Raw genomic sequence first — 24,730 nt, 5'->3', positions numbered from 1 at the left:
GCTTCCCCCGGATCTCTTGTTCTGGAATGGTTCTCTGGAATTCTACTAGTTATTATTCGTATAAATCTTTTATCCATAAAAGTTAATTATTATTATTATTTTATTGGTACTAGTATTTCTTTTTAATATTGGAAATGAAATGCCGTCTATAAGAGTCAGACTCACGACTTCTCCACTGAAAAGTATGGATCTTACCACTCAACCAACCCTGCATTAGTTTATAAAAGCTAATTATTGTCGAGGCAAAAAAAACAAGAAGTTGCTATTTTGCCTAATATATCCTTCTAAAATGGTTATTCGTAATGCAACGATCACAAGATTGAGGATTGTTCTTAGTTGTGCAGTCTTGATTCGTATTTCGATATATATATACACACTAATAAAAACACACGTTAAGAAATCAAGATAAAGCTCATAAATGACCACTGGACAAGCTAACGGGGAAAACACAATGAAAAAATTTAATGTCTACCTTATTATTATTATTATTATTATTATTATTATGTAAGAATTATTGTGGTGTGGATAAACTACCAAATACCTAACAATGAAGAAAAAAATGGCCTAACTTGCAATATTTAAAACTCAACCACTAATCACCGATTTGACTAATGTCGGAAAAAAAATGTGTTTTATTTGGAGAAATGAAAAAAAAGAGAAGAAACTGGAAAAGAAATTAAAAGGGAAAGGAAAAGAAGAGCCGCAATGAGGGCGTTTGGAGGTAATGCATTTATTTTATTTTTTTATTGGTTTTTGGTACGAAAGCAATTTCGGCCTCCTTTACCTGCTTTTTTTTAATAAAGACGCGATGAGAGAGATCAAAGAAGCATGAAAAAATAAAGAGAAAAAAATAAAATAAAAAAGCGATTAAATATAACTAAATACCCTGAATTCTCATATTTCGGATTCTGTGGGAGCTTCAAAGCTCTTCTCTGTTTTCTCTTCTGAACCCTAAAATTCGTTTCTTTTCCGTGTCTGATCTTTGTATTTCTGACTGTGATTTTTCTCCTTTTTAAGGTAAGAAAATTGTTGTTTTCTTTCTCATTTTCTATTTTTGGGGATTTTTGCTGATTTTTCGGAGTTTTTTTAGAATATTAAATGCATATAAAAAATCCAAAAAGTTGAATTTTTTGCTACTGATTTTCTATCGAGAGAGTAAGTTTTAGTTATGTAGTTCTGAATTTTGCTGGTGTTGTTTTTTTTGCAGGATCTTTGCTTGATTTTGGGAGAAAATCCCCTTTTTTCCCTCTGTAAATTAGGGTTTTGACCTCTGAGTTTATCTTGTTCAATTTTTACTTCACTTAGTTTTTTTTTTCTTTCTTTCTGTTCTTTGTCTTGTCTAGTTTCCAGTAACGATTTTTCTTCAGATTCCTACTGTTAGATGGCGAGGTGTTATACTTGTCTAGAGTGTAGTGAGGATTTAGAACCCTTGAATTCCACTCTCAGTACAGTTAGTGTTCTGTAGTAACTTTCTCACTTCCATGTAATGATATCCTTGGATTCATAGTAGAATCTGAGCTTGTGAGTCAGTATTCAAAAGTTTCGAGTTTAATTTATTCTCATTTGAGCTTCTTACACCAAATGAAGAGTTCTTAGCATTTCTAGGTAGTGTTTTTTTCCCTTTTTGGTTGAAGGATTTCAGGTAGTTGATCCTTAGGTTCTTGTGTTTTATTATAATTTAGTTGTTTATGCTACAAGGATATCAAATTCTAGATACATGATGTCCGGATCTGAGGCGGGAATCATGGCGGGTAGAGAATCTTTCGGTGTTGGTCTTCAGAAAAGTCCTGTACCTTCTCAACCATCGGGTTTACCCAACATGAGATTAGCGTTTAGTTCCGATGGTACAGCGGTTTATAAACCTGTCACCTCAGGCTCTCCAACAACATTTCAACCCAACAATGGAGCTTCTGCTACTGGTAATGGTAGTGGTGGAGCTGCTGCTGCCGCTGGCGGTGGCGGTGGCGTTGATGTTTCCACCGGCGCAATTGTTCCGCACAGCTTTAACGCACATATGGGCGAGCCAATGAAAAGAAAGCGAGGAAGACCGCGCAAATATGGCCCTGATGGCACCATGGCTCTTGCATTAACGCCAGCATCGCCAGCTGTCCCCTCTGGCGGGTTTTCTTCGCCGTCGACGGCGGGCACCACTCCTGTTGCTGCCTCATCTCCGTCTTCAATGAAGAAGTCAAGGGGCCGTCCACCGGGCTCTGGCAAGAAGCAGCAGATGGCTGCACTTGGTAACTTCTTCCTTCACATTTTCTTCTCTCCCTCGTTTATAACTCGAATCGTTGTACTTACGGTTTTGTTTAATTTTTCATGCTTTGTATGTCGCGTGTTTCAATTTTGCATTATCATGGTAGAATTGGGGATCTTTTTTTCGTTTTGAAAGATGGTATTTTGCTGCAACTGGTTCCGACTTCACTACGGGTGGGAGAGGGGTTCTTGTCTGCCAGCAAATAGGATTGATTAATGAAGGGAAGACAAGCGTATGACGGGGTAATAGGCCAAAAGAAGGGAATTGTGGTTTTGCTGGATTCTGGATCTGTCAGATTTGACTCCATATATCGACTATGAGAAAGTACATATATGCCCTTGGTAGTTAATATGGTTATTTGACGCTGTTGAGTTGTGCAGCTCATGTACACTAATGTTGGTGATGTGTGATTTCAACTTGTCAATTTATTATAGAATTGGGCAATTGGAACTATTTAAGAGGGATTTGCGGTCCAGTTTCTTTGAAATTATCCAAAAAAGAAAAAGAAAAATTTTGTTAAAATTTATAATTATAAGAAAAAAACTATTTACTTAGTATTATTATTTTTTGTCTGTTGTAGAAAATATTTCACAAAATTATTTTAATTGGGAACTGCTTGTTCCTTTTAACTTCACTGTGACAAATGGGTCTTCTTAGATATCCAATGGTAGTCTTATATTCATTATCATTTATGTCATCATTTATATGTTGGGGTTACTTACCTTTTCTCTGGTTTTTATATAAAGTTCCATTGTGTTGGTGGATGGCGATCTATTTGTAGTTTTGCTTTTCTGATTTGTTGAGCTGCTATTTATGTTGCGAGCTCCGATGTTATAGCCATAATTGGCTACCACCAAACCTCAGATAATCCGGTAGAATTCATTAAATATTGGTTTGATGTGTTTATTGAAAAAATGTGGTTTTCTGTTATTTTGATTTTGTGCTTTTTGGCGTCAACAGCTGATTGGTTGTCCTTTTTAACTTGCACTTTCTGTTTTCAAATTTCTTACTATGTGCTCAAATTCTAGGATCTGCTGGGATTGGATTCATGCCGCATGTTATCACGGTCAAGGCCGGAGAGGTGTGTTTTCCCCTTCGTTTCAGTTTTCTATTATTCTTTAATATAGTGTTATTGCTAGATTCCCGTGTGCAAATTCATTTTCATGTTACTTGATAATGTTCCAATATGTTGTTCCACACATACGGCAGTCACTGTGAGTGGTATCTGTTTGTGTGATTGTGGTGTGTAATTTACTTTCATTCGATGTCTTTGGATATTTTATTTTGACCAAGCATCATGCTTTGGTGCAATTAGATGTTTAAGAATAAGAGTATTTTAGAAATGGATTTTGAGAAAGGCAAAATTGATTACTTTTTCTTCCCTTTTATAAGCAGACTTGAAGTATCCTTGTATTTTTTGCTTGACATGTTTAATCGAAGAAAAGGGTAAATGCTTTTAAAATTGAGATGAAAAGTGGAAATTCCTTATGATTGGCAACTTCTAGCTGTACGCAAGACGGGAAAATGCGTTTAAAATTGAGATGAAAAAGAAAATTTTGTAAAAGCACCACCATATTCCATTACAGTGAAATAAAATCATATTCCACACTATCAAAAGATATGTCTTTCTAGCTTTTTATGTAATCCTCTCCTTTCTCCAGAAAGGAAGTGGGGAAAGAAAAAGAATTTCAACCTTTATTTTTTGGTAGAAAGAATTTTGATCTTTTGTTTAAAGTTGGAACATGTACAGGTGCCACCGTAGATGATCTTTCAGGAGTGGCTTTATTTGACCATTTAACCCTTAAATTGGCCGAGAGAAGCTCACGGTTTTGTATACAGTATTGGGCCATCAGTACTGATGAAGGTCACCTCCAATTCTTCTTCCATCTTTTTTTTTTTTTTTTTTGGGTTGGGGGGGTTAAAACCTCCGATTCTAATGTGGATATGGATTGCTGGCTCGCTCTAATTGGTCTGATATGGGATGGGGGGCCCACTTCTTTTTTTTTTATCTTAAACCCAGGTCTCGTAGCTGTTTCACTGATGCCATATGGTTGTGGTTGACACCAAAACTTTATGTGGAGAGGGTAGAGTATCAACTATCAAGAGAAGTTGTTTGGTTCATGAATGTAATTTGAGGTTTATTCCCTGTTGTTGCTTTAAGGTTGTAATCTTGTGGTTCTTGGTGGGCTCACTGTGGCACTGGTGGCACCTAACATTCTTTTGTTCAAGTACAACTTGTAAGAAGCTGTTTCAGAATAAATCCATTGCTGGTCTCGAGATAACAGCATGCGTCTGCAACCCTTGTCCTGGGGAAGAACCAGGCATCTTTACAGCTCAGCATACTCTGCTGAAGAGTGAGTTTACACGATTGGTGTGACAGCAGACTGGCAACTAGTAACCTAGTAGATGAGTGATTTTATTCATTGCAACCTGTTTTGAACATTGACTAAGCTGGAAATAGGTCTAAACTCCATTGAGAATTCAAATTTTGTCTAAATTTCCAGCATGATGTGTTTCTAAGAATCCCTGAAAGTTGTATTTTTCCCAGAAACTGATTATAATTGGATATCAGTACAGCTTTTATTTAACAACTCGCCGTGGATTCTCCATCATTTGGATACTTTCCATTCTTTTCTTCTGTGTTTTTTTTTTTTTTTTGGGGGGGGGGGGGGAGGTTAATAAATGCATTCCAGTTGATGCAGTATTAATAGATTGGTTCTATTGGCTTCGTTCCAACCCCAAAAAGAATTGGTCATATGGGGTTTGTCCAACAAGAGTTGAACATAATTAAATAAATTATTTCAGTTTTAATTTTTAGCTTTTCAGTTGATTTGACTTTCCTACTTAAGTGGAGCGAGTTAGAGTTAGAGTTAAGAGTTGGAATCCTAATTTTCTTGTTAAAGTTGGTTTCGTGGTTTACTAGGACTTATATACTTGGCGGATTTTTCTTCTTTTAAACAGCTTTTATTAGGATGCAATTTTAGATTGGAAACTTATGAATTTATGCTCTTTCACCTCTTCCTATCCTTTTAATTCCCTTCTATAAAGCCCTCCATAGTAGGCCGTTCCCTGCATTATCCGTTGCATATGACTCTTTACATGCCTAATTTACACACTGAATATTCTCAGATTTCATAATTAATTTAGGCAATATTGTTCTGCATAATATTAGTGCGAATAAAATTGCCAGCAAGTACCGGTGAAAATTTCAGTAGGTCTGTAAAGAAAAGATTCAAGTTACTCTAGTTGAACATATGTTGATAATATCAAAATTAAAGGTTTTTAGTATTAACTGTCTGGTTGCATCTGTCACACGCATGCCTCTATAGGTTCTAGACTAGTCAAAATATTTTAATGCCTCTAGTTTGAATCACATTTATTGTTTACTTTTATGCTGCAACAAAGTTTATCTTTTGGTTTTTGTCTTCAGGATGTATCTTCAAAAATAATGTCATTTTCCCACCATGGTCCACGGGCTGTTTGCATTCTTTCTGCTAATGGTGCTATATCAAATGTAACACTTCGCCAAGCAGCAACATCTGGTGGAACTGTGACTTACGAGGTTTGTGTCATTGATTATATCATGTCTATCATTACCTGAAAATTGTGATGTGAGGTTCTCATTAACTGGAATAGGCTGTAATCTGCTTCTTCTTTGGTGGGTGGATCCTTGGGGATTTCTGTTAAGCAAGTATTTGTACAAAAGAGGGAGTGGGGAAATCAAAAGAAAAAATTTGTATAATAAATAGACTTTTGCTTTTGTGGTTTTTTTTTTTTTTTGTGGGGGGGGGGGGGGGGGGATCAACTCCATCCAAATCTGATATTAGATTTCAATGGGTTTTCATCATATGCTTTTCTGTGCTGACTTCTGGCCTTGTAACCTTGGGTTATGGAATTTATATGGCTCCTTGAGTTCTTTCTCCTCACTGGTAAACTGACATTCACCCACACAAAGTGGATGTTGTTGCACATAACAGCAGAAAGTTGCATGCCATGCTGAATTATCCCATATATCAGTGCAGAGTTAATCCTCTGCTGGTTTTGGTGTTCTTTTAACTTTTAAGTACATTGAAATTTCAAGAGGTCATTTCTTGCCAGCAAATGACATTAGTTAAATATTAAACTGACAGAATATAGAAAACCAAATCCTAAAAAAAAGCAAGTGTATGGTCTAACCATGTAAATATTTCTCTTGTTGCTAATTGTAAGTGTTCATATTGTTTATGAGTTTGAATATTTCGCTGAACTAGTATTTCTCTTTGTTTTGATACTTTAGTACCCTTTTCTTCACTCTTTTGAATTATTTCGTTTTGAATTGGATGTATAAGAGTTAGATGAAGGGTTGCTTACATATTACCTGCGTTTACATGTTTGTGGCTTTTATCAAGATCAGGTGAAGTGTTTTATTAGCTGAGGAATCATAAAGTCGATTAATCTGTACCTTCATAGACATGTGTTGTGTGCAGATGGTTTCAAGTTAATGTACCCCACTCTTATTGCCAGTCAAGTTTAAATTATTATACTTAACTACAACCATCTGGGTGTATTTAAATTTTTTGTTAAGAATGGCTATATTACCTCATAATTCTCTATTTTCATTATTATTGGATTTTTATGATGTGGATTTTTTATTACAAGTTAGTTTTATTTGTAATTTGATGAAAAAATGAGGACGAGAAAAATCAGGGATGGGGTTTGCCCTGCTCCACTCTTCTTTTGGGTGTAGTGCATGGTAATATTCTTTATCAAGAGGTAGCTCGATCTGCCATGTCCAAAACCATTGGGTCTACACAGGAAAGGAACGGAAAGGATTTTGTAGAAAAATTGAAAATGTGGGTCCCATGATAAATAAAATTAGGGTAAATTTCTCTCTCTCTCTCTCTCTCTCTCTCTCTCCTCCCCCCTCCCTCCCCCGTTTCTTTACTCTCCTTTTACTTACTCCACTATCAAAGATTCACCAATGATTCCCCACAAAAAGTGAACTCTTAGCTCTCCTTCTCCCCTACTATTTTTCAATGGCCAAATTACCTTCTATTTTTGTCCCTTTAGTTGATTAAAACAATTTCTTTCGTTTTTTGATTAATTTTTTTCTTTCTTTCGTTCGTTCCCCTCCATCCTTTCCCTTCAAGAATCCATATGTGATTAGGTGTGTTTTTATTTTTCTATTTTTTCGTTTCCCCCTATTATAGATTTTTTTCCTTTTCGGTTTTCCTTTGATGGATTCTTTTATAAAAGGAAGAAATTAATAATCATGTTTAATTGATTCAAAATTACATCTAATTACATTTAGTAGATTCCTACCCCCCCTTCCCCAAAAAAAAAAAAAAGAGGAAGAAAATTTTCATGAAAAGGGAGAAAGAAAAAATAATAAATTTAAAAATATATCTAGGTATGGATTCTAAAAAATAACAAGAAACAATTAAAAGGATCAACATAATCAATTAAAGAGGTAAACACAGAGGGTAATTTGGCCATTTTAAAATATCAGGGGAGAATGAGGTAGAAGTTCATTTTATGGGGGGAGCAGAGGTGAAACTTTTGAGAGGGGAGTAAGAATAAATAGAGAGTAAGTATGGGGGGAGAGAAATTTTCCCATAAAATAACATTTATTTTTGAATTCCCTCCCTTTCCCACAAAGTCCCACTTAACGTGTAGGACTTTTAAAAGAGGGGTGGGAAAAGTTGGGTGCCATGTCAGCAGACAAACTTCCTATTCAAGGAAGCTTTTGCTCATTTTCCCACCCCATTGAACCAAAAAAATCATGTTTTAGGATTCATGGAAACAATGTACTTTTTCCGCCCTTTTTTGTCCACCCCATTTTATTCCATCAAACAAACACATCCTTAGAATTTTCTGCAATTGAGTAACTAGATTTGCAGAATTTGGAAATTTTTACAAAGTTTCCAATCAAAATTGATGGAAATTTTGCAAATTTTAAAATTTCACTGAAAAATAAAGAAAGTTGACCAATTTTTTTTTTTATACTTGAACAACAAATTTTCCAAAAGATTGAATCTGACATTTCCTGGAGTTATTTTTTCCCTAAATTTGAATTTTGGCCAAAGTTTCAAATTGGAAAAACAAATCAAACCTAAATCTCCTACTACCTCATTTATCCGAATCTGAATTTGCCGAATGTTGCTCTATGCAGGGCTCTACCCTGTTAATGTGGTTTCAGTGCTTGTATAATGATTGAAGCTAACCCATTGCTATCCATAATAAGGTCCTGACAGTGGTTATGTTGTATATAGTTTTAGTTTTTTTTTTCTTTCTTAACTCCATTTAGTCCTAGGTGGAAACCACATAGAAACAAAATTTTCAGGTAAAATTCTTGTGAGAAAGTGAGTATCTTACCTGACTTTATTTTCTTTCACATACGTTTTACCTTGAAACAATCCAAGCCTAAAAAGGAGTACTCTTAGTTGAGAGGGTTCAGTTTAAGTAGAGAAGTGGTGATTCATTGTTTCTGAAGCCAACGGTCTAAAGCTCTCTTATATAATGTTTGTGCAGGGACGATTTGAAATCCTGTCCCTTTCAGGTTCCTTCCTGCTCTCAGAGAGTGGTGGTCAACGCAGTAGAACTGGTGGATTGAGTGTGTCTCTTGCAGGTCCAGATGGTCGTGTTTTAGGTGGTGGAGTGGCTGGGCTTCTGACAGCAGCAACTCCTGTGCAGGTATGTCGTGATTCCTATATTTATGTTATACCATTTTGTGAGAAACCAAGGGACGTTTGTCTGTTGCAGATTCGTGAGTTTAACACTCGTGCACTTAATGTTGCAGATTCATTCTGTATCATTTGTATTTTAGCAGGTGGTGTAATTGACTAAAACATGTGCTTCATGCATATTATGGCTTCTTTTTCATTCTGGCAGACCTTGTAGTTCCAAAACCATACTATTCTCTGAATTAGCCAGACAGTGAGCTGCCCTCAATCAATCAGTTAGTCTAATGCACATACAGTGAAGCTCATACAGAGCTCCAATAATTCTCCCCCCATAAAGATAAAAAGGGGTAGGAAAAATGATTAGCTTCTCAGGGCAATGGATGCCTCCTCATTTAGACCTTGCCACATGGAAATATAAAAAAATAAAAAATAAAAACCACTGAAACTTATTTGTCCTGTGAAATTGAGCACAGTTCTCTACCAGGATCTCATACCTGGTCTTGGCAGGCTGCTAGTCTCATGCATATGTGTTTGTCCAGTGACACCTTGTACTTTCTTTTGTCTACTTGCAGGTGGTGGTTGGTAGTTTTATTGCAGATGGCCGTAAAGAGTCGAAACCAACAAATCAACCAGATCCTTCTAGTGCAACCCCAAAGCATGCTCATGGTGGTGGTGGTGCTGTAGGGACAGGTAGCCCACAGTCACGAGGGACCTTGAGTGAATCCTCAGGTGGACCTGGAAGCCCTCTCAACCAAAGTACAGGCGCCTGCAATAACAGTAATCCACAAGGCTTGGCTAACATGCCATGGAAATAGGAAGAAGGGAACCTTTGGCAGCTATGAGCTTCTACCAGTGTAAGCAGCAGTAGGCATGGGCTCTAGTGTTTCTTCTAATCTAAACCCTAGTCTGATAGAGACCCACTTGTAATCTAAATCCCTCTTCTTCCCATCTCGTGTAAGTTTAGGAACGCTGAGGCAATGGCTGAGTGACTTTCCAGACTTCACCCAGCTGTTCAGGAAGCAAACGTCTGTTAGAGTCGCTGCTTCTCCAGCATTGTGTGTTAAGATTATAGGTAGATAGTTTCTGTATTAATTCAGGTAACTCTTGGAATCAAGAGATTGTGATTATCTCTTAGTTATAGCATCTGTTTGTCCAGCTTTTCTCAGTTCCCTTATATTTGTTCGTGAACGACTCAAGCAGCATGGTTGTCCTTCCTGTGGTCTCTCTTTCATTTGGCTTTCATTTGTTCATCTGCGACTCATGCACAGTGGTTGCCGATCATATCATCAACATTGACACTGGCATTTTATAGCTTTCTGGAAATTAGGGGAGGATTAACTTGGGTTTTAGGGTTTTATTGAAAGAATTTGCCAACACAAGCAACACTTCCCTGGGGAATCCATTCTGTCTTGGTTCCTTGTTCACAGAAATAGTCTGATTATTACATATGTAGTAGGTATCCGAAAGAAATGGCTTGGCCGTGCTTGGCGGATTTGTTTCTATGATCGCTTACTGTATTATCTTACACTCAGAATTGAAATTTGATCTCATCTTCCATCATATGTGCCTATGTAATTATGTATTGTCTGCCCAGAGAAGGCAAGATATTGGTGCGTTGGTGTGCCTTTTTAAAGTTGTTGATGCCGATTGCAGCCCAGAGCAAAGCAGAAAAAGAAAAAGACAGTTGGTATTGATATAGCTTCAGTTTTCCCCCTTCAACGCCTAGTCTTCCCATCATCATTTCTGAAAAGGAGACTGTAATGGCACCAGAGACTTCTGTCATCATTTCTTAACTTTCTTTTGTAGCTAAAAGTAATTGCGTTGCTTTCTTTGACAATTTATGGACTTTGTAAGAGTGCAGTGTGCTTTAGTGCGAATTAAGAAGCGCATGAATCTATAAATTATTGCCACTGTTTTTTCTTTTTCTCTCTTTTTCTGGATAAGGTAGTTCACTTCTGCCTATCGAAATTTCTGGATTTATGCATCGGGATCCACAATAGATCAGAGCACTAATTAGCTAATGGGTTTGAGCTTTACTCATTGTACAGTTGCTTTCCAATTCCAAAAATTGCATACTCTCTAGTTCTGAAGCTTCTAAACTCTCTTAGAACTGTTTGCCTTCAAATGTCTGACCAAATTGCCAATTTGCAGGAGCTACATTGTAGGATATCACTGTTTTTCCGCTGCTGCTGGTAACCTCAAAAGACAGAGGCTGCCCTCGAAAGTTAGTGTTACATTGCCAGTTTTGTCCCCAGTTCCTTCCCATGGGAATCCAACCAGTCTTTGATCCTTTCACTTTAACTGCAACCACTTCACCATCCAGCCCAACGTTGGTGATCAGGACTTGATAGAAGTAAGAACTCCCACTGACTGTGAATCTCAATCCTCCATTCCTTTCGCAGTTTACCCTACATGGGAGATGATTCTCTTCAGTTTTCTAAAATTTGAACAAAAAGTTATCACTAGATGTCCTGTTTTTTACTGCAACTATCAGTATAAACATTGGATTATGCAGTTGCTTCTGTTGTGCCTATGTCTGATGATACTTGATCTGGAATATGTATGAAAACTAGATTGAGCAGTCTTGTATGAGATAGATTAAAAAAAGCCTGATTTAACTCATTCCTAGAATTTTTTATTAGCATACTTTCTTCCACAATTTCTAGAATAATATTCATAGTCTGGATGAAAATTCTCTTACAAAGATGAGAGATATGCTTACCTCCTGTACTGTACTGGCACATTATCAGCTTTCCTGACTGCTATTTCAGCAAAAGCTTCGTGGGACATCTCAAAGTGTTCCTGGGGGAAGTTGCACCAGCCTCCATAGTCTGATGCAAGCCCATAATTTGGTGCACAGAAATCTGTGGCAGTGACTACAACAGAAGGGCTACCAGGCAAGCACCAGCGGATGTGGTCTACACATCTCAGCTCGAAGCATCCCCCACAAGTACTCCCTCTGTTGAATAACATGCTACTTAGTCCAGCACTGTGCTTCCCATAGCTTTTCATGTGAAGGTCGCCATAGCCACAAGCACCTTCTGCAACAGAGTCGCATGTCAGTGTTGATGACAAGAGTTTTGTTCAAAACATAGTTACTGGAATACATAACTAGAATACAGATTTAAAAGAACATAGAAGACTAGCAGAGACAGAGATAAGAGACAAGAGAAATACGTGTGACGGTTGAGCCATTTGTTTCTTTGGAGTATGTTGCAGTAGCAGACTTCCATTCCTTTTGCCTTGCAGTAATTGCACCAATGTTTGACAAAAGCAGGTACAGAAGTATGGTTTGGAAAAGACCCATTAATGACTGGTGATAGAGGAATGGATCCAAGGTGATAGATTGTACTGGGTTGATCATTTACTTATATTCTCCATGGATATTGTAGATTGGTAGTGGGGCAGGGAGGAAGAAAAAAAGCTTTTCTTTGCGAGAGCCTAGAAGTTTTGATTATTTCCAACTTTTTTTTACTTTTCAGTTGAACCAAGATGGATTCGAAATCTCTGCCGAAGTTTCAGTAGAATCACTTTGTTGTCCTTTATTTGGTTCTGCTCTGAGCCTCTGAAGTGTGACACAAAAGAGAGACACTTGAGGAGTCTTCAAGGTTGATGATCGGCTTGAGTCCATATCAATCCAGATTCGCTCTGAATCAATTTGGATCTCCGATCCGGCCGATCTGATTCGAAGATTAGGAACCATGATTTTCATGAGTGGGACCAAATGCCCGTGTTCAGTGTGAGGAAGAGAACATAGAGGTGGACAGGATCCGTGTCTAGAGGGAAGGAATAAGACTGCGCCTTGCCTTTGGGTGGGATTGAGCCATTGAAGTGGGGCAACCTCATTACTCTGGGAAGCAAAAGGGAGTCAAAAAGTATTGGCGCATAAGCTTGGCTCTATGCGTACCTGGGGATTGAGAGAGAAAGTATATTTATATGGGTCAAGGCTTGCTTTGGTTAGTGCTGGGTTTTTTCTTGCTTTACTTTGAATGTTTAATACACATTGTTTAGCTCAGGCTCTTCTTTTAAGAAGGAAAAGGATGGATAAGAAGAAGATCAATAGAATGCGAAAATATGGCTTCTTATTAACATTTTGACGGGATTCAAAGTAGACATTTTTTTGGCACAAAAGGTTTACTGGTTTAGCCTTTCAACACAAGGAATCCATGGAATCAGTCCTCAGACCTGAAAATCCCTTGATTCTAGGGATTTCTTTTTGAATGAAAGAGGATTTACTCATTTCATCAAATCCAATTCCCCAACTTTTGAACCTTGCAGTGATTAACATTTGGAGCAAGTTTTGTTTGAGAATAACTAGGTCAGCTCATTCTGCCAGGTTATTAGATTGCTCTGAGGTAATTGGGCTTGGGCAACCAGAACCCAATCCATTTCTAAGACTAAGGACATACTAAAGGTGGCAATGCCCTTCACCAAGAACCACCAACCCTGCACAAATATCACCACAAGATCCAATTTCAGGTAACTGATACAACTATAATGTATTTCTTTGACAAATAAGAGACAAACACCCGACAGGGCTAGTTACATTTTCTTCTATGAAAATTAAGAGGTTGGACTATTAAAATCCAAGATTCCAAAAATGTAAAGCAATCTCACTAACCAATTACTTGCTTTAACCATACATAGAGTATAAGCAAAAGACAGATCATACTACTTCAAGTTCTTGGCTCTCTTCAGCAGTAAACGCAGTGAAAAAAAACCAAGAGCAAAAGTTTGCCAAAACCATCCTTTTGCATTGGCAGAGTCCACTCTCCTTGCTAGATGATATGCATATATAGATTCAAATACATGTGCCATTGTAGCGAGAAGGAAAATTATCTGTAATGCTTGTATTGACCGGAAGAAGAAAAGGTGGATAGATCTTATAAACTCAAAAGGGCCCAGATTAGGAATGTAAGCAGAGGCAAACAATGCCGTCATCCCGATCACACAAAAGAGCCAGGCATATATGGTAGGGCTAGCCAGAGATTTTCTCTCCCTCTCCTGCCAGTAGGAGATCGTTGCAGACATGCCTTCTTTGGGACTGGTGATAGGCACATATCCAAGTTCCTCCTTTGCTTTCAAGTAGGAGAAGTAATGGGTGACACCAACCTGCCACGCAGCAGCTTATAAGATACATCTATATACTTTTTCAAACCATGAAGATGTGCACACTGCTATAATAATAAACACACTAATAACAAACTGAAAGCACAAGGAGTCAATACGAAGGAAATGGAAAATACCGATGTAGGATCTGCAAGTATCTTGTATTTATGTATTATATAGAAACAAAATGGAAATAGAGCAACGCTGGGATGTAATGCCAATAAACACATTGCATGTTCTGTAAAATCAGAGGCAGGGATACACCCTTATTTTTGTTGAAGGGGTTGAGAATGTGGTTTAAAGGTTTGTTGGACACTAATATTGAATGTTTATATGGATCTGCTTTTTTAATGAAGAAAATAAATTACAAAAAGTATATGGATTTGCTTGGGAAACTAATGTGAACGTGAATGAATATTAAGCAAAAGAAGGTGAACGCCTGCACAGCAAACAAACCTTGTATACTTCAGCTGGAAGGATTAAGGGCTGTGGAATCCATGATCGATTTAACCAAGGATAAAATAGAGTATAGACAACCCGAAATATGTTCCCCAGGAGAAGTGCATGCTTTACATCTAATGTAATCTTTGGCATGTCATACTCCAAGCTTTTCAATAGCTGCCCAATGAACTCAAATGTATTTACAGGAGACCCTGTTAACAACAAAAGTACACATGTAAGACACAAATCATAAGAAACAGATGATTGACAGGGCTTGGAAAGAGCGCCCAGAGGAAAATGGCTAAATGGACAATTACTAAGATGTAAATATTTATTCATACTGTACACAGGCATCAGGTTAAGGTCTTATAAAAAGATAGAAGATCTACCCTTGAAAGTACAATTACTCCTGTGGACAGCTCTGCACCCACAAGGAAGAAGGAAACCTCTCATCCTTTACCTAATTTAATAGTAAACTGACTTCCTACCTTTTTCAGCAAATATCAGGAATGTAAGAGAACATGTCACATCTAGCCATGGGGACTAGTGAAATCAATTCTATGGATCATCTTGACTAAATGGGAACAGCTGCATTAATCTTGTTTCATCATTCAACTCTATTCAGAGCCCAAGAAATCAGTCAACAAATATGAGCATGGGTGTTGCCTTATCTATTTGTAGCTGTTCGTGATTTCAAAAAAGTTCTTTCTCTTGTCTAGTTTAATGTAGTCCAAGATTGATAGGAGATCAACTACAAGCCAATTAACAGATCTTCACTGAACAAGCAAGTTCAAACAACGCTAGAATATTTCCTCTTTCTCTCTCTTTTTTCTTTTTTTGGGGAGCAGGGTTGGGGGGGGGGGGGGGGGGGTGTTGGCCTTTGTGGACCAGTTAGTGTTAAAAGTTAGGTAATTGGATTATGGCAATTGAATGATGGGGGGGGGGGAATCTATCAATGAAAGTCTGCGATTTCATTGATGAAGGAATAATGCTGAATTTGAAGTTTCAGTAACTTAGTTGTGGTTACAGAAATTGAGGCCAGGGCTTGGACCGAGCTTCTAACCGTTTGAAAGCTTAAGAGGGTGGATCTATCCAAATCTAGGACAAAAACGATAGTTGGTTAAGGCTGGGTAAAAACTACGGTAGGAATGTGGGGTTTGAATAGGAGATGGGCTAGACAACTTGACTGAATGATCAGGCAGGGGGGGGGGTTGGGGGGAAGGGGTTTGATTCAAGGTCAGGGACAATTCAATAAGGCGCAGGTTGAATGTAAGTTTTGATGATGGGAATGTTAGGCAACTGTGAAGGAGTTGAAGGGAAGGGCTCTCACAGTAAGAAATACTCAAAAATAACGATTCTTATTCATGTAGTATCCTTGAGAGACTGAATACTCAGAAATCAGTACGTCTAACGCGAATCATGGAGTATCCCTGTGGCAATAAATACTCAGAAATAAGTACAACTGATACAAATGGATTACCCCTGTGGCACTAAATAAAGGAGAAATCAGATAAACAAAGGAATCAAGACCGCTAAGGAGCTAGTTCAAAGGCACTAATGCAAAAATGGAGGTGAAGAATATTACTGAAGTTAGAGAAAACTGAATACGTGGGAGGACAAATAGTAATATTGCAAACTTCAAATGGTTGTCCGCATGCAATGAATTCAAATAATCAAATTAAAAAAGATTCATGATGAACAATCACCCCGAGAAACTTCCAAAAGAAGCCAAACAAATTCTGAACTTTGTGCAGGCACAAGCGAGATTCATCATATTGAATGCCAATTCCAAAGTCATAACACAAATTGTTCAACTTTGCTCAGGAACGAGAAATAAATGCAAAGAAACTTTCACTTTAGTACTTCAATAACACTAGCTTCAACAAATGAAAAATACCATGGAGTTACTCCCAGAGGATTGGATCAGAAATTACCATCGGATATAAAGTATGGTTGGCCAGCAGCAATAGGATGCCCTTCTTTCCCAGGAATGTCATCCAAGAGTCCCATGCTAGCCAATATTAGAGCAAGAACAAGATTGTCCACATAAACCCAATCTGTCTTTACACTTGCTTCACCGATTTTGAATTTCAACAGACCTAATTTGGCAAGAGAAATTATCCTGGGCATGTGCCTTTCTTCACCAGGCCCGTATATGGCAGCAGGACGAATTGCACAAGTATAAAGACGAATGCCTTTTTTTTTCCTGACAAAAAACCAGGACGCATAACCTTAATAAAAAAAATTGGGTGAATAATAAACTACTAAAAACAAGAGAAAAAGGAAATGTACAAGGGGTGGAAGCCGGAGGAGCTGACCGGCCTTCAAGAGGGAGACTGGAGGGGAGAACTAATACCCCAGGTAACAACAATGAGCATGTTCCTTGGGGTATCAACAATAGGGGGATGGGGAACATATTGAAGTCTAGAAGAGACATTGAAGTAGATGGCTTCCAAATCACGTCCAGAGAACATGACTTGGAAGTCCATCTCCTAATGTTCCACTTCTACCACAAATGGTGGATGGTGGCACAAAAAACTAGCTTACCAACTCAGTCACAATAGACCTTGAATAGCTTCTCAACACCCAAGACCAATCTTGAGCAAAGCCATAAGAAAGCTCAAACAAGGCCAAATGGAAGCAAGGGCTTTCATCCAAAGCAACAGGTCTTATACACTTTAATTTGTTGGATATTAGAAAAGCAACATCAGACCACTATTCTATACTGTGAGGAAAACCTTGACCAAGAAACTATGAAACAAAAGAATGAAGATACTTGTCTAATTCCAAAGTAAGGTTTTTCTTACTAGATCAGGCGAACTTTCACATGCACTTGCTCTGGTTTCCTAACTTAAGAAAGATTAATACTTTTAGACAATCTTGAAAGCGGTAAAAGCTATGATTCCACAGGCAGGTACTAGTTCCAGAACATAGTTCACGTTTGAGCAGGTGAGTCAGGCAGTTATGAAGGTAGAAGGAATCTCCCCTTCTTCTGTCTGCCCTAGGGGAAACACCTGTTGACTTATCGACCAGAAACCCTTTGCTATTATAGTGTCCTTGGCTCTCTTTCATAGAGCTCAAAGTGGAAGGAGAACCCAAGGGCAGGAGAAAGAGAAAGGATGTACGGAGCCACTACAGCATAGATGGGGTAGGCAAAAGAGCTAGCTAGTAGCAGAGGTGAACGCCTCCAGTAAGCAGTTTCTTCTATCAAATCATGGCCAACATCAGCGCACCAATCAGAAGTAGCAGCAATTCTAGAGCTGGATTTAGTTCTAGCTGTTTCAGTTTGAGTAAATACATTGAATTTCAAAAGCCATTACTATCTCGCCCAGATAAATATCCTGTTCTCTCCTGCATATATTTGAAAATGTGCTTTGACCTATCACCGGATGTATCTGACTAAGAGATCTTAAAGGTCAAAGTCAGCATGGTCTTGATGGACCAATTTAGGTTTCACATTTCTCATCATCCATGTGCCAATGGCAGTAAATTTCCAATGAGCACGATTAAGAAAAGAACAACTTTTCCACAATATGTGCCCTGGTTATGATGCAGAGCATCTGGCTTGTCCAAGTAACAGCCCACCATCAAAAAGGCCTCTCAATACTATGCCGAGAAGTATTCTCGAATAAGACTGTGCCTTCAAGCCCACAGTCCAACTCAACTTTAAGGGCCAGTGCAAGTAATGAGTTGACCTAGACCCTTGACAAAGGTCCAATGCTAGCCCAAATGATAGACTTCATCCAAGTTGGACTTTTGTGTGTTATTTTTAAGCAGATATCATGTATGGGTGGTAACCAGTTACTCAGAAGGAGTTTGTCAATAAGAGAAGCCTCATTTTCAAAGGGAAACTCATTGTCAAAGGTCAGGTGAGTTAGATGATACTTGGGTAAATGCTATGGCATTTTTAGTAGTTTGTTGCCTAGTGGGTTAGCCTATAAATAAGATGAGCTTTTTTAAGAAGCAAAATGATTCAAGAATAATCAAAGATTTTCTTTTCTTATGAAACTACATGCGAATTAATATGCCCAAGGGAGAGTCATGTGGTGAGGCAACTAGTGGAACTCTAGGCTGCCATCTACCCTCTTTATCTCCACATATTTATCATCCATTTTTATCACCATCAAGTTTGTCAAGAAAATCAGCAAGCATTCAAGTTCTCCTCATCCCACTTCAATAACCTTCTTTCCCTGTCTATTTGCTACCACAGTAACTTTGGTTTCTCTTTATCCTTCATCATAACAAATTAGATCTTGGCTGGAAGCCTTGTAGATCTGCATCAGGTTATCCATAACTTGGGTGCATACTTATCAGGGAGACTAGACTAGATTTCCAAGAATAAATCAGCTTCCCTAATGGAAAATTTTAACAAGAATTAGATGAAGGCTGTGATGGCTTAGATGGGAATGAAGGGAACTAAAATGGATTTACAACACATAAAATCGAGAGGATGCATTGGCTAAAAGGAGAATAAATAAGACCAAGTTGATTGGTTTGGATAGGAAAACTCATAGTAGTACATGAGATTTCAGGAATTATATTAGTTTCCCTTTTCTGCTTCAAATTGTTAGTCAAGCCTGAAAATGGTTAGGAATTGAAGTTGGTGTCACTCATCCATTTTATGGTTCCTCTTAGAGTCCTAGTAGCCATGCGAGTCATTTTCAACTTAGCATTGGATCTTACTTGAGTATTTCCAGTTATGAGCAGGAGAGGGGAGAATATCTTTGGCCTACAAATAGGTGTGACGACCTATAAAACCCCATAATTTTATGAAATAGAGTTACACTTTCCCTTATTGTCCTGTGTGTTTTCATAGTATCCTTAGGCAGATTCAGAAAAAAGCCTTGATGGATTCCAAGGTCCTTTTTAGAGGTATATTCCTGCACCTGTGTACTTAATTGAAAAGTAAGTTTCTAAGATTTTTCTAATCTGTGATACTCTGTTTTCTGACATATTTTGCAAATCCATTTGTGTTCGCCTCTGTTAGCACAATGATTGTATTGCTTCAAAGATTTCATTGAATTTCAGTCATCAATCTCTCAAATTTGATTTCTGGAATGAACTTTCTAAGTAGCTACTGGTGTCAATTTTTAGCCCTGTTTTCTTTTATTTCTAAACCAGCCTTAATTGCAACCCCCTTTATCATAATGAAAACTGGATTCCTAAGTTAATCTGACCAATCTTGTCAGATTGCAGGGAAACACCATTTAAGTTTCACAGTCTGGGGTTCATTTGAAACTCTGTCCTCCTGCTGTATAATTTCCTATCTTATTTCTTAATTAGCTTCATATCTATCATCATTCCCAGGTATCTCTTCAAATATCCTGGAATTCATTGGAGCAAGCTCTATCAGCCTTTCTAGAGATTTGAGGATAGTATTTGCAAATGTGTGTTACAAATCTTTTCCAATCATTACCAATAACGACTGCATATCTAACTCAAAGCATTTCAGATAGGCACATCACATTTCTGATGTAGATTGAAATATGAAGAAAAAGACCAAATGATTTCCATGTCAGTGATCACATGACCAGTATAATTGTATAACAGCCAATATTTGTCTTATTTGGAATTGATTTTTAAAAATATCTTGTGGTACATTGGAGAAAGTGGAAGAAATCTATTCTATAGTGCCAATGTTAAGTTTCTATTCTCAGAACTTTTTCCCCATTTAGCTGGTTCTAATATCAGTTCGTTACATTTTTTTGTTCTCTAAAATACAAGTCTGTATTTTGATGTGTGGTAGCTAGACATTATTGGAAGCCTCTATTTTATAGGTTTTATGAATTGGTTTCTTTCTTAAATTACGATTGGGTGCTTTATTACAAATAACATGTATGTGGCTGAAGCAAAGAAGACAGAGATCAAAGAGGAAAGTGTTATCCTTCAAGCTGTGAGGCACATCAATGGTAAAAGAACGTGGGTGAGAGGATGATGGGCTCAGAGAACTGGATCCTATTCCCCCTTCTACATATACCTTTTTTCTTCTTTCCTTATTCATATGTAAAGGGAAAACAACACTAGAAAAAGAGTTTCAGTTATTTAATTTTGATCTTTTATTGTATTGATCCTGCTGCAACTGATCTTCCACTGGTTTCCCTGGCTTGAAGATGCATCTTAACTAACTCCTCAGGTTTGAATAGGAAAATGAAGAATCCACTCAAAAAGTTTGGTTGCCATATCTCATAAGATCCAATCATATAATTGCGATTAGAAAATTTGCATTACTTTTTCCAATTAATTACATTTTTATCTCCTATTTCCCTTTACTGGCAAACTAGATGGAGCTGAAAGGAAATAGATAAATAAGATTTTTCCTAGGGTATGTAAAATGGTTACTTGTCTGGAGACCATGATCGTCTTTTTCAACACATAGTGAGGTATTGTACACAACCAAACATGAGTCTGCATAATTTTCAGAGGGAAAAGGAACAAGTGCAAATTTACACCAAAAGCTTTTTCTCACAATGAACTAACTAAACCCAGTTAACAAAAAAAACCAGTAATCCCTTAGCTTAGTAATCAAGGTCAATAAAGTGAAGATGGTCAACAAATCAATGATGTTTTTATTGTTATTCAATCTATCGAAGTATATGTTCCATGCCGAAGACTTTCTCATGTGCACCAGTTAAATGCATAGCTGGGTCAGGAAAACAGTTCACATGCCTTGAGCTGAGAAGTTCTAGTATATAATGACCTGTTTGACTGATAGGGGTGGAAAAGAAAACAATAAAAAAGAAAATAGAATACCCACTTGGAAGGGCGGCCATTGCTCTTCAGAACCAATTGCTCAGCAACAGATTTACTTCGGCCATATGGATCAACATGGTCATCAGTAGGAAGGTAAGGCAAGGCCTCATTACCATTCGCCATCTTTCTACCCCCATACACCACATTGTATGTGCTCACATATATCAGTCTCTTGATCCCAAACTCGGAGCATGCATCCAGTAGATGACAGGTTCCATTTATATTGACTTCATCAACACGCCCAACTTGGAGCATTTCCTTCCCAGACATGCCATATGATGCAAGGTGAAAAATACAACTTGCACCACGTAATGCCTTGTCAACATCTTTCCTCTTGCTCACATCACCTTGAAATGTCAAAATTGGACTGGTGAGTTGTATTCCAAATAAATATAAGCCTAAAAGCAACAATAATGACTTATCTTATCTCAGCTAAACTGGGTATAAACATAAACCCAAATGAGAAACAATATTTCCAATGGAGACTTGGATTTCACAGGTTAAGACCAGAGTTCCTGTAAAAGAGACCAGAAAAAAGAACTGACGCAAGGTGAAAAATACAATTTGCACCACGTAATGCCTTGTCAACATCTTTCCTCTTTGCTCACATCACCTTGAAATTTCAAAATTGGAATGGTGAATTGTACTCTAAATAAATACAAGTCTAAAAACAACAACGACTTATCTTATCTCAACTAAACTGGGTATAAGCATTAACCCAAATGCGGAACAATATTTCCCATGGAGACTTGGATGTCACAGGTTAAGACCAGAGTTCCTGTAAAAGAGACCAGAAGAAAGAACTGATAGTCTTGTCTAATGTGAATTTGCTGAAAATTAGTTGTTTTATAAATTTTGTTCCCAATTTACCTAAAACCACTTCTGTTTCCAGATAAAATCTGCATAAGAAGAAACTCATCAAGTAAAAACTTCACTTTTGAAAATTTTCCTTTTACACAGTTTTAACCTGGAAACAAACGGAGCCAGAGAGGGGTTACTGAAGTGCATCTGAGAAGAGAGCCTCATATCTTGGGAAACAATAAGGCTTTATGCCACATGGATCCATACTTGCATTTTTCAGTGAAGAGAGGGGGTTTCCTGTACACATTACACTTGTGTAGGTTGAGGCAAGGAATATCTAATTACAATAGAATTGCATCACAAAACATCCTAAAGCCCTTATCTTTTTGCACTTGTCATGGATGACATAACCAAGAGCATCCAAGATGAGGCCATGAGGTGTATGCTCTTCATTGAGAATCCGGATCTTCTTCCCGTGGGGCACGGAGTGCTCCTCCATAGCATTGCATCACCACAACATCCCAGAGGGCCCACTGATAAAAAAAACTTTTTTCACATTTTTCATGGAGTGACATAACCAAGAGCATCCAAGATGAGGCCATGAGGTGTATGCTCCCGTCAGGGGAGTATCATTTTAAATGATCAGACGGAAGTAGGAACCAATGCTAAGCTAGAGCAATGTACATCAACCTTAGAAACAAGATGTTCTGAGATAAACTAGATAGAAGACATAATATATCATATACAACTTCAGTCGCATTTTGAGTGCCAGCATTTGATTTTTGGATTTAAAGTCGGCTGCTTAACACTGGTTTCAAGTACTTATTGAAGTGGCACAGCCATAACAGTAGGATGTACGAGCTCACTTGCAAGTTTGCAATGAGAGTAGCACAACTAATCCCAGGAGAACCACCAACAGAGTAAAGTCAATAGCGTAAATGAGTCCGACCCAACCAAACCGAAACTCAGCTGTACAATACAACACTGAAATCCCTGCCATTGAATTCCGGGTGGGAATTCTCAGCTGGAGTTGGGAGGTCATGCTGAGCAGGATCAGACAATGTCAGGATAAGCATGCTGGCTGGGTTCAATCTTGGCCAAGTCCACCCTAAGTAGAAACCCTCCTTGTATTCAAGTATTCCATAGTTGATAAATAGATATTATTTTCTTTTACCCAAAAAAAACCTAGATATTGTTCTCAATTAAAAATGAAGGGTTACACATATGAAATGCTGGGATTTAGGAATCGGTTCCAGATCAGTATATAATCAGTAATGTGAAGTCTAAATGAGTGGTTTTATCTAGATTTGGCTCGATAGATGGTTACACCCCCATCAATAGCAATAGCCCAAAATTGCAGATTCGATAGCCCAGGAAAGTTGGCAACATGTCAGGTCTATAATTTTCTTAAACAGGGATATGCGTTCCACGACTCCAAGAGTGGACTATGATTAAGCACGACCAAGAATCGACAGTGCAGCATGTTTCGCTCAGCATGGCATAACGTTGGCTTCCGGTCCCCGACAGGAAACACATTCCCGCAAGTTACGCAGAGTCTCACTTACGCAAGAAGGGCAATTGAGTAAAATAGTAAATGCAGAAGCAACGACTCCAGACTCCAGAGAGCGAAGCCACTTGCGTTTATAGTAAATCGCATTCTCTGAGGCCCCCGGGAAGGAAGGGAAGGGAAAAGAAAGGGGATAACGAGTGGATTAGCGGAGAAGAAGGAAGATTACCAGGAAAGGGCTAAATCACAATACCTAAAACCAGATCCCGCAAAAATAAAATTGTGGTGACAAACAAACTAAACTTGGAAACACAGCATTGCGTTGTAAAAGTAGAAACATCTATGTAATTGAGAGCGCAGAATCGAAGAGCCAAAGAGAATGAAATGGAAAACACAGGAAATACCATAAATGAGTCAATCCGACAGGGAGCATCTTAAACTGTTCATCTATGGGAAATTGAAATCAATTCTTTGATTCATTCGAAAAATCATAGAATGACCATTAATACCACATACATCGTAATAAATTTCTAGAATTTCTTGTATGCCTACCTCGGATGCACCGAACACCGATCTTATTGAGATGATCAGACCATGGAGAAGTTGATCGAGAATCGAGAGATCGAACCTCTTTAGCTCCTCTTCTTACAAGCTCTGAGCAGAGAGCGGAACCAACGAAGCCAAGCCCTCCCGTCACAACGAAGATATTCCCTTCAATTCCCTCATTTTCGCTCAAATGCATATTTTCCCTCTTCTCTTTCTTCCCTCTCTTTTTATTTTTTCATCTTCCTCCTTCCTTCTTCCTTCTTCCTTCTTCCTCAGTTCATCAGATCGAAAGGCGAGACGACCGTTGAGTTGTGAATGTGAAGTCCAGAGATTGAACTGCTGCTCACCGTTGACAGAAGAGATTCTCTTGTACATTTGCATCGGTGATAACTGACAACGACGAAGTTGTTTACCCGAGCGAGGGGAAGAAAAGAGAAATAGAACATCATGGGCCTGTTCACCAGTGGTTCACACAAGCCCATTGTTTAGTCATGACTCATGTTCAGGCCCATTGTTGTAGGCACATAATTGCACATTGTCAAACACCGTGCCGGTCTCGGTCTCAATCTCAGTCTCAGTCTCCATCTCCACCATGTTGATACCCAATGGCCATGTTATCCAATATGACCGGCACCTATTAGTGAAGAGGTCATGGAT

At 38.2% G+C, this 24,730-nt stretch overlaps 3 protein-coding genes across 4 annotated transcripts; 1 reads left to right on the top strand and 2 right to left on the bottom strand.

Annotated features, from left to right (window-relative positions):
- Positions 1–821: 821 nt before the first annotated feature.
- On the top strand, positions 822–10,646 carry LOC149015028 (AT-hook motif nuclear-localized protein 10-like). The gene is made up of 6 exons (XM_089156889.1): positions 822–1,017; positions 1,208–2,240; positions 3,286–3,338; positions 5,688–5,819; positions 8,768–8,929; positions 9,492–10,646. Exons 2-6 carry the CDS (start codon positions 1,718–1,720, stop codon positions 9,732–9,734), a joined length of 1,113 nt encoding a protein of 370 aa, XP_089013015.1. The 5' UTR covers positions 822–1,017; positions 1,208–1,717; the 3' UTR covers positions 9,735–10,646.
- Positions 10,639–12,278, bottom strand: LOC149015027 (expansin-A16-like). Of its 2 annotated transcripts, none has more exons than XM_089156890.1 (3): positions 12,097–12,278; positions 11,642–11,960; positions 10,639–11,327 (listed from the first exon to the last, which is right to left on the bottom strand). In XM_089156890.1, exons 1-3 carry the CDS (start codon positions 12,224–12,226, stop codon positions 11,024–11,026), a joined length of 753 nt encoding a protein of 250 aa, XP_089013016.1. In that variant the 5' UTR covers positions 12,227–12,278; the 3' UTR covers positions 10,639–11,023. The 2 variants fall into 2 exon arrangements, with proteins under 2 accessions (XP_089013016.1, XP_089013017.1); XM_089156891.1 differs by having other exon boundaries at positions 11,642–11,957.
- A 1,075-nt stretch (positions 12,279–13,353) lies between these two features.
- Positions 13,354–24,507, bottom strand: LOC149015026 (NAD(P)-binding Rossmann-fold superfamily protein). The gene is made up of 5 exons (XM_089156888.1): positions 24,080–24,507; positions 21,224–21,566; positions 16,404–16,675; positions 14,485–14,681; positions 13,354–14,031 (listed from the first exon to the last, which is right to left on the bottom strand). The coding sequence occupies exons 1-5, from the start codon at positions 24,267–24,269 to the stop codon at positions 13,591–13,593; spliced, it is 1,443 nt and encodes a 480-aa protein (XP_089013014.1). The 5' UTR covers positions 24,270–24,507; the 3' UTR covers positions 13,354–13,590.
- Between the last annotated feature and the right edge of the window lie 223 nt (positions 24,508–24,730).

This window comes from Hakea prostrata, chromosome 5 (assembly GCF_041222555.1).
Source record: "Hakea prostrata isolate BN-2017 chromosome 5, UWA_Hpros_2, whole genome shotgun sequence".
NCBI lineage: Eukaryota > Viridiplantae > Streptophyta > Magnoliopsida > Proteales > Proteaceae > Hakea > Hakea prostrata.
The sequence above is the reverse complement of the archived record's forward strand: the minus strand, read 5'-3'. Positions and strand labels throughout refer to the sequence as shown.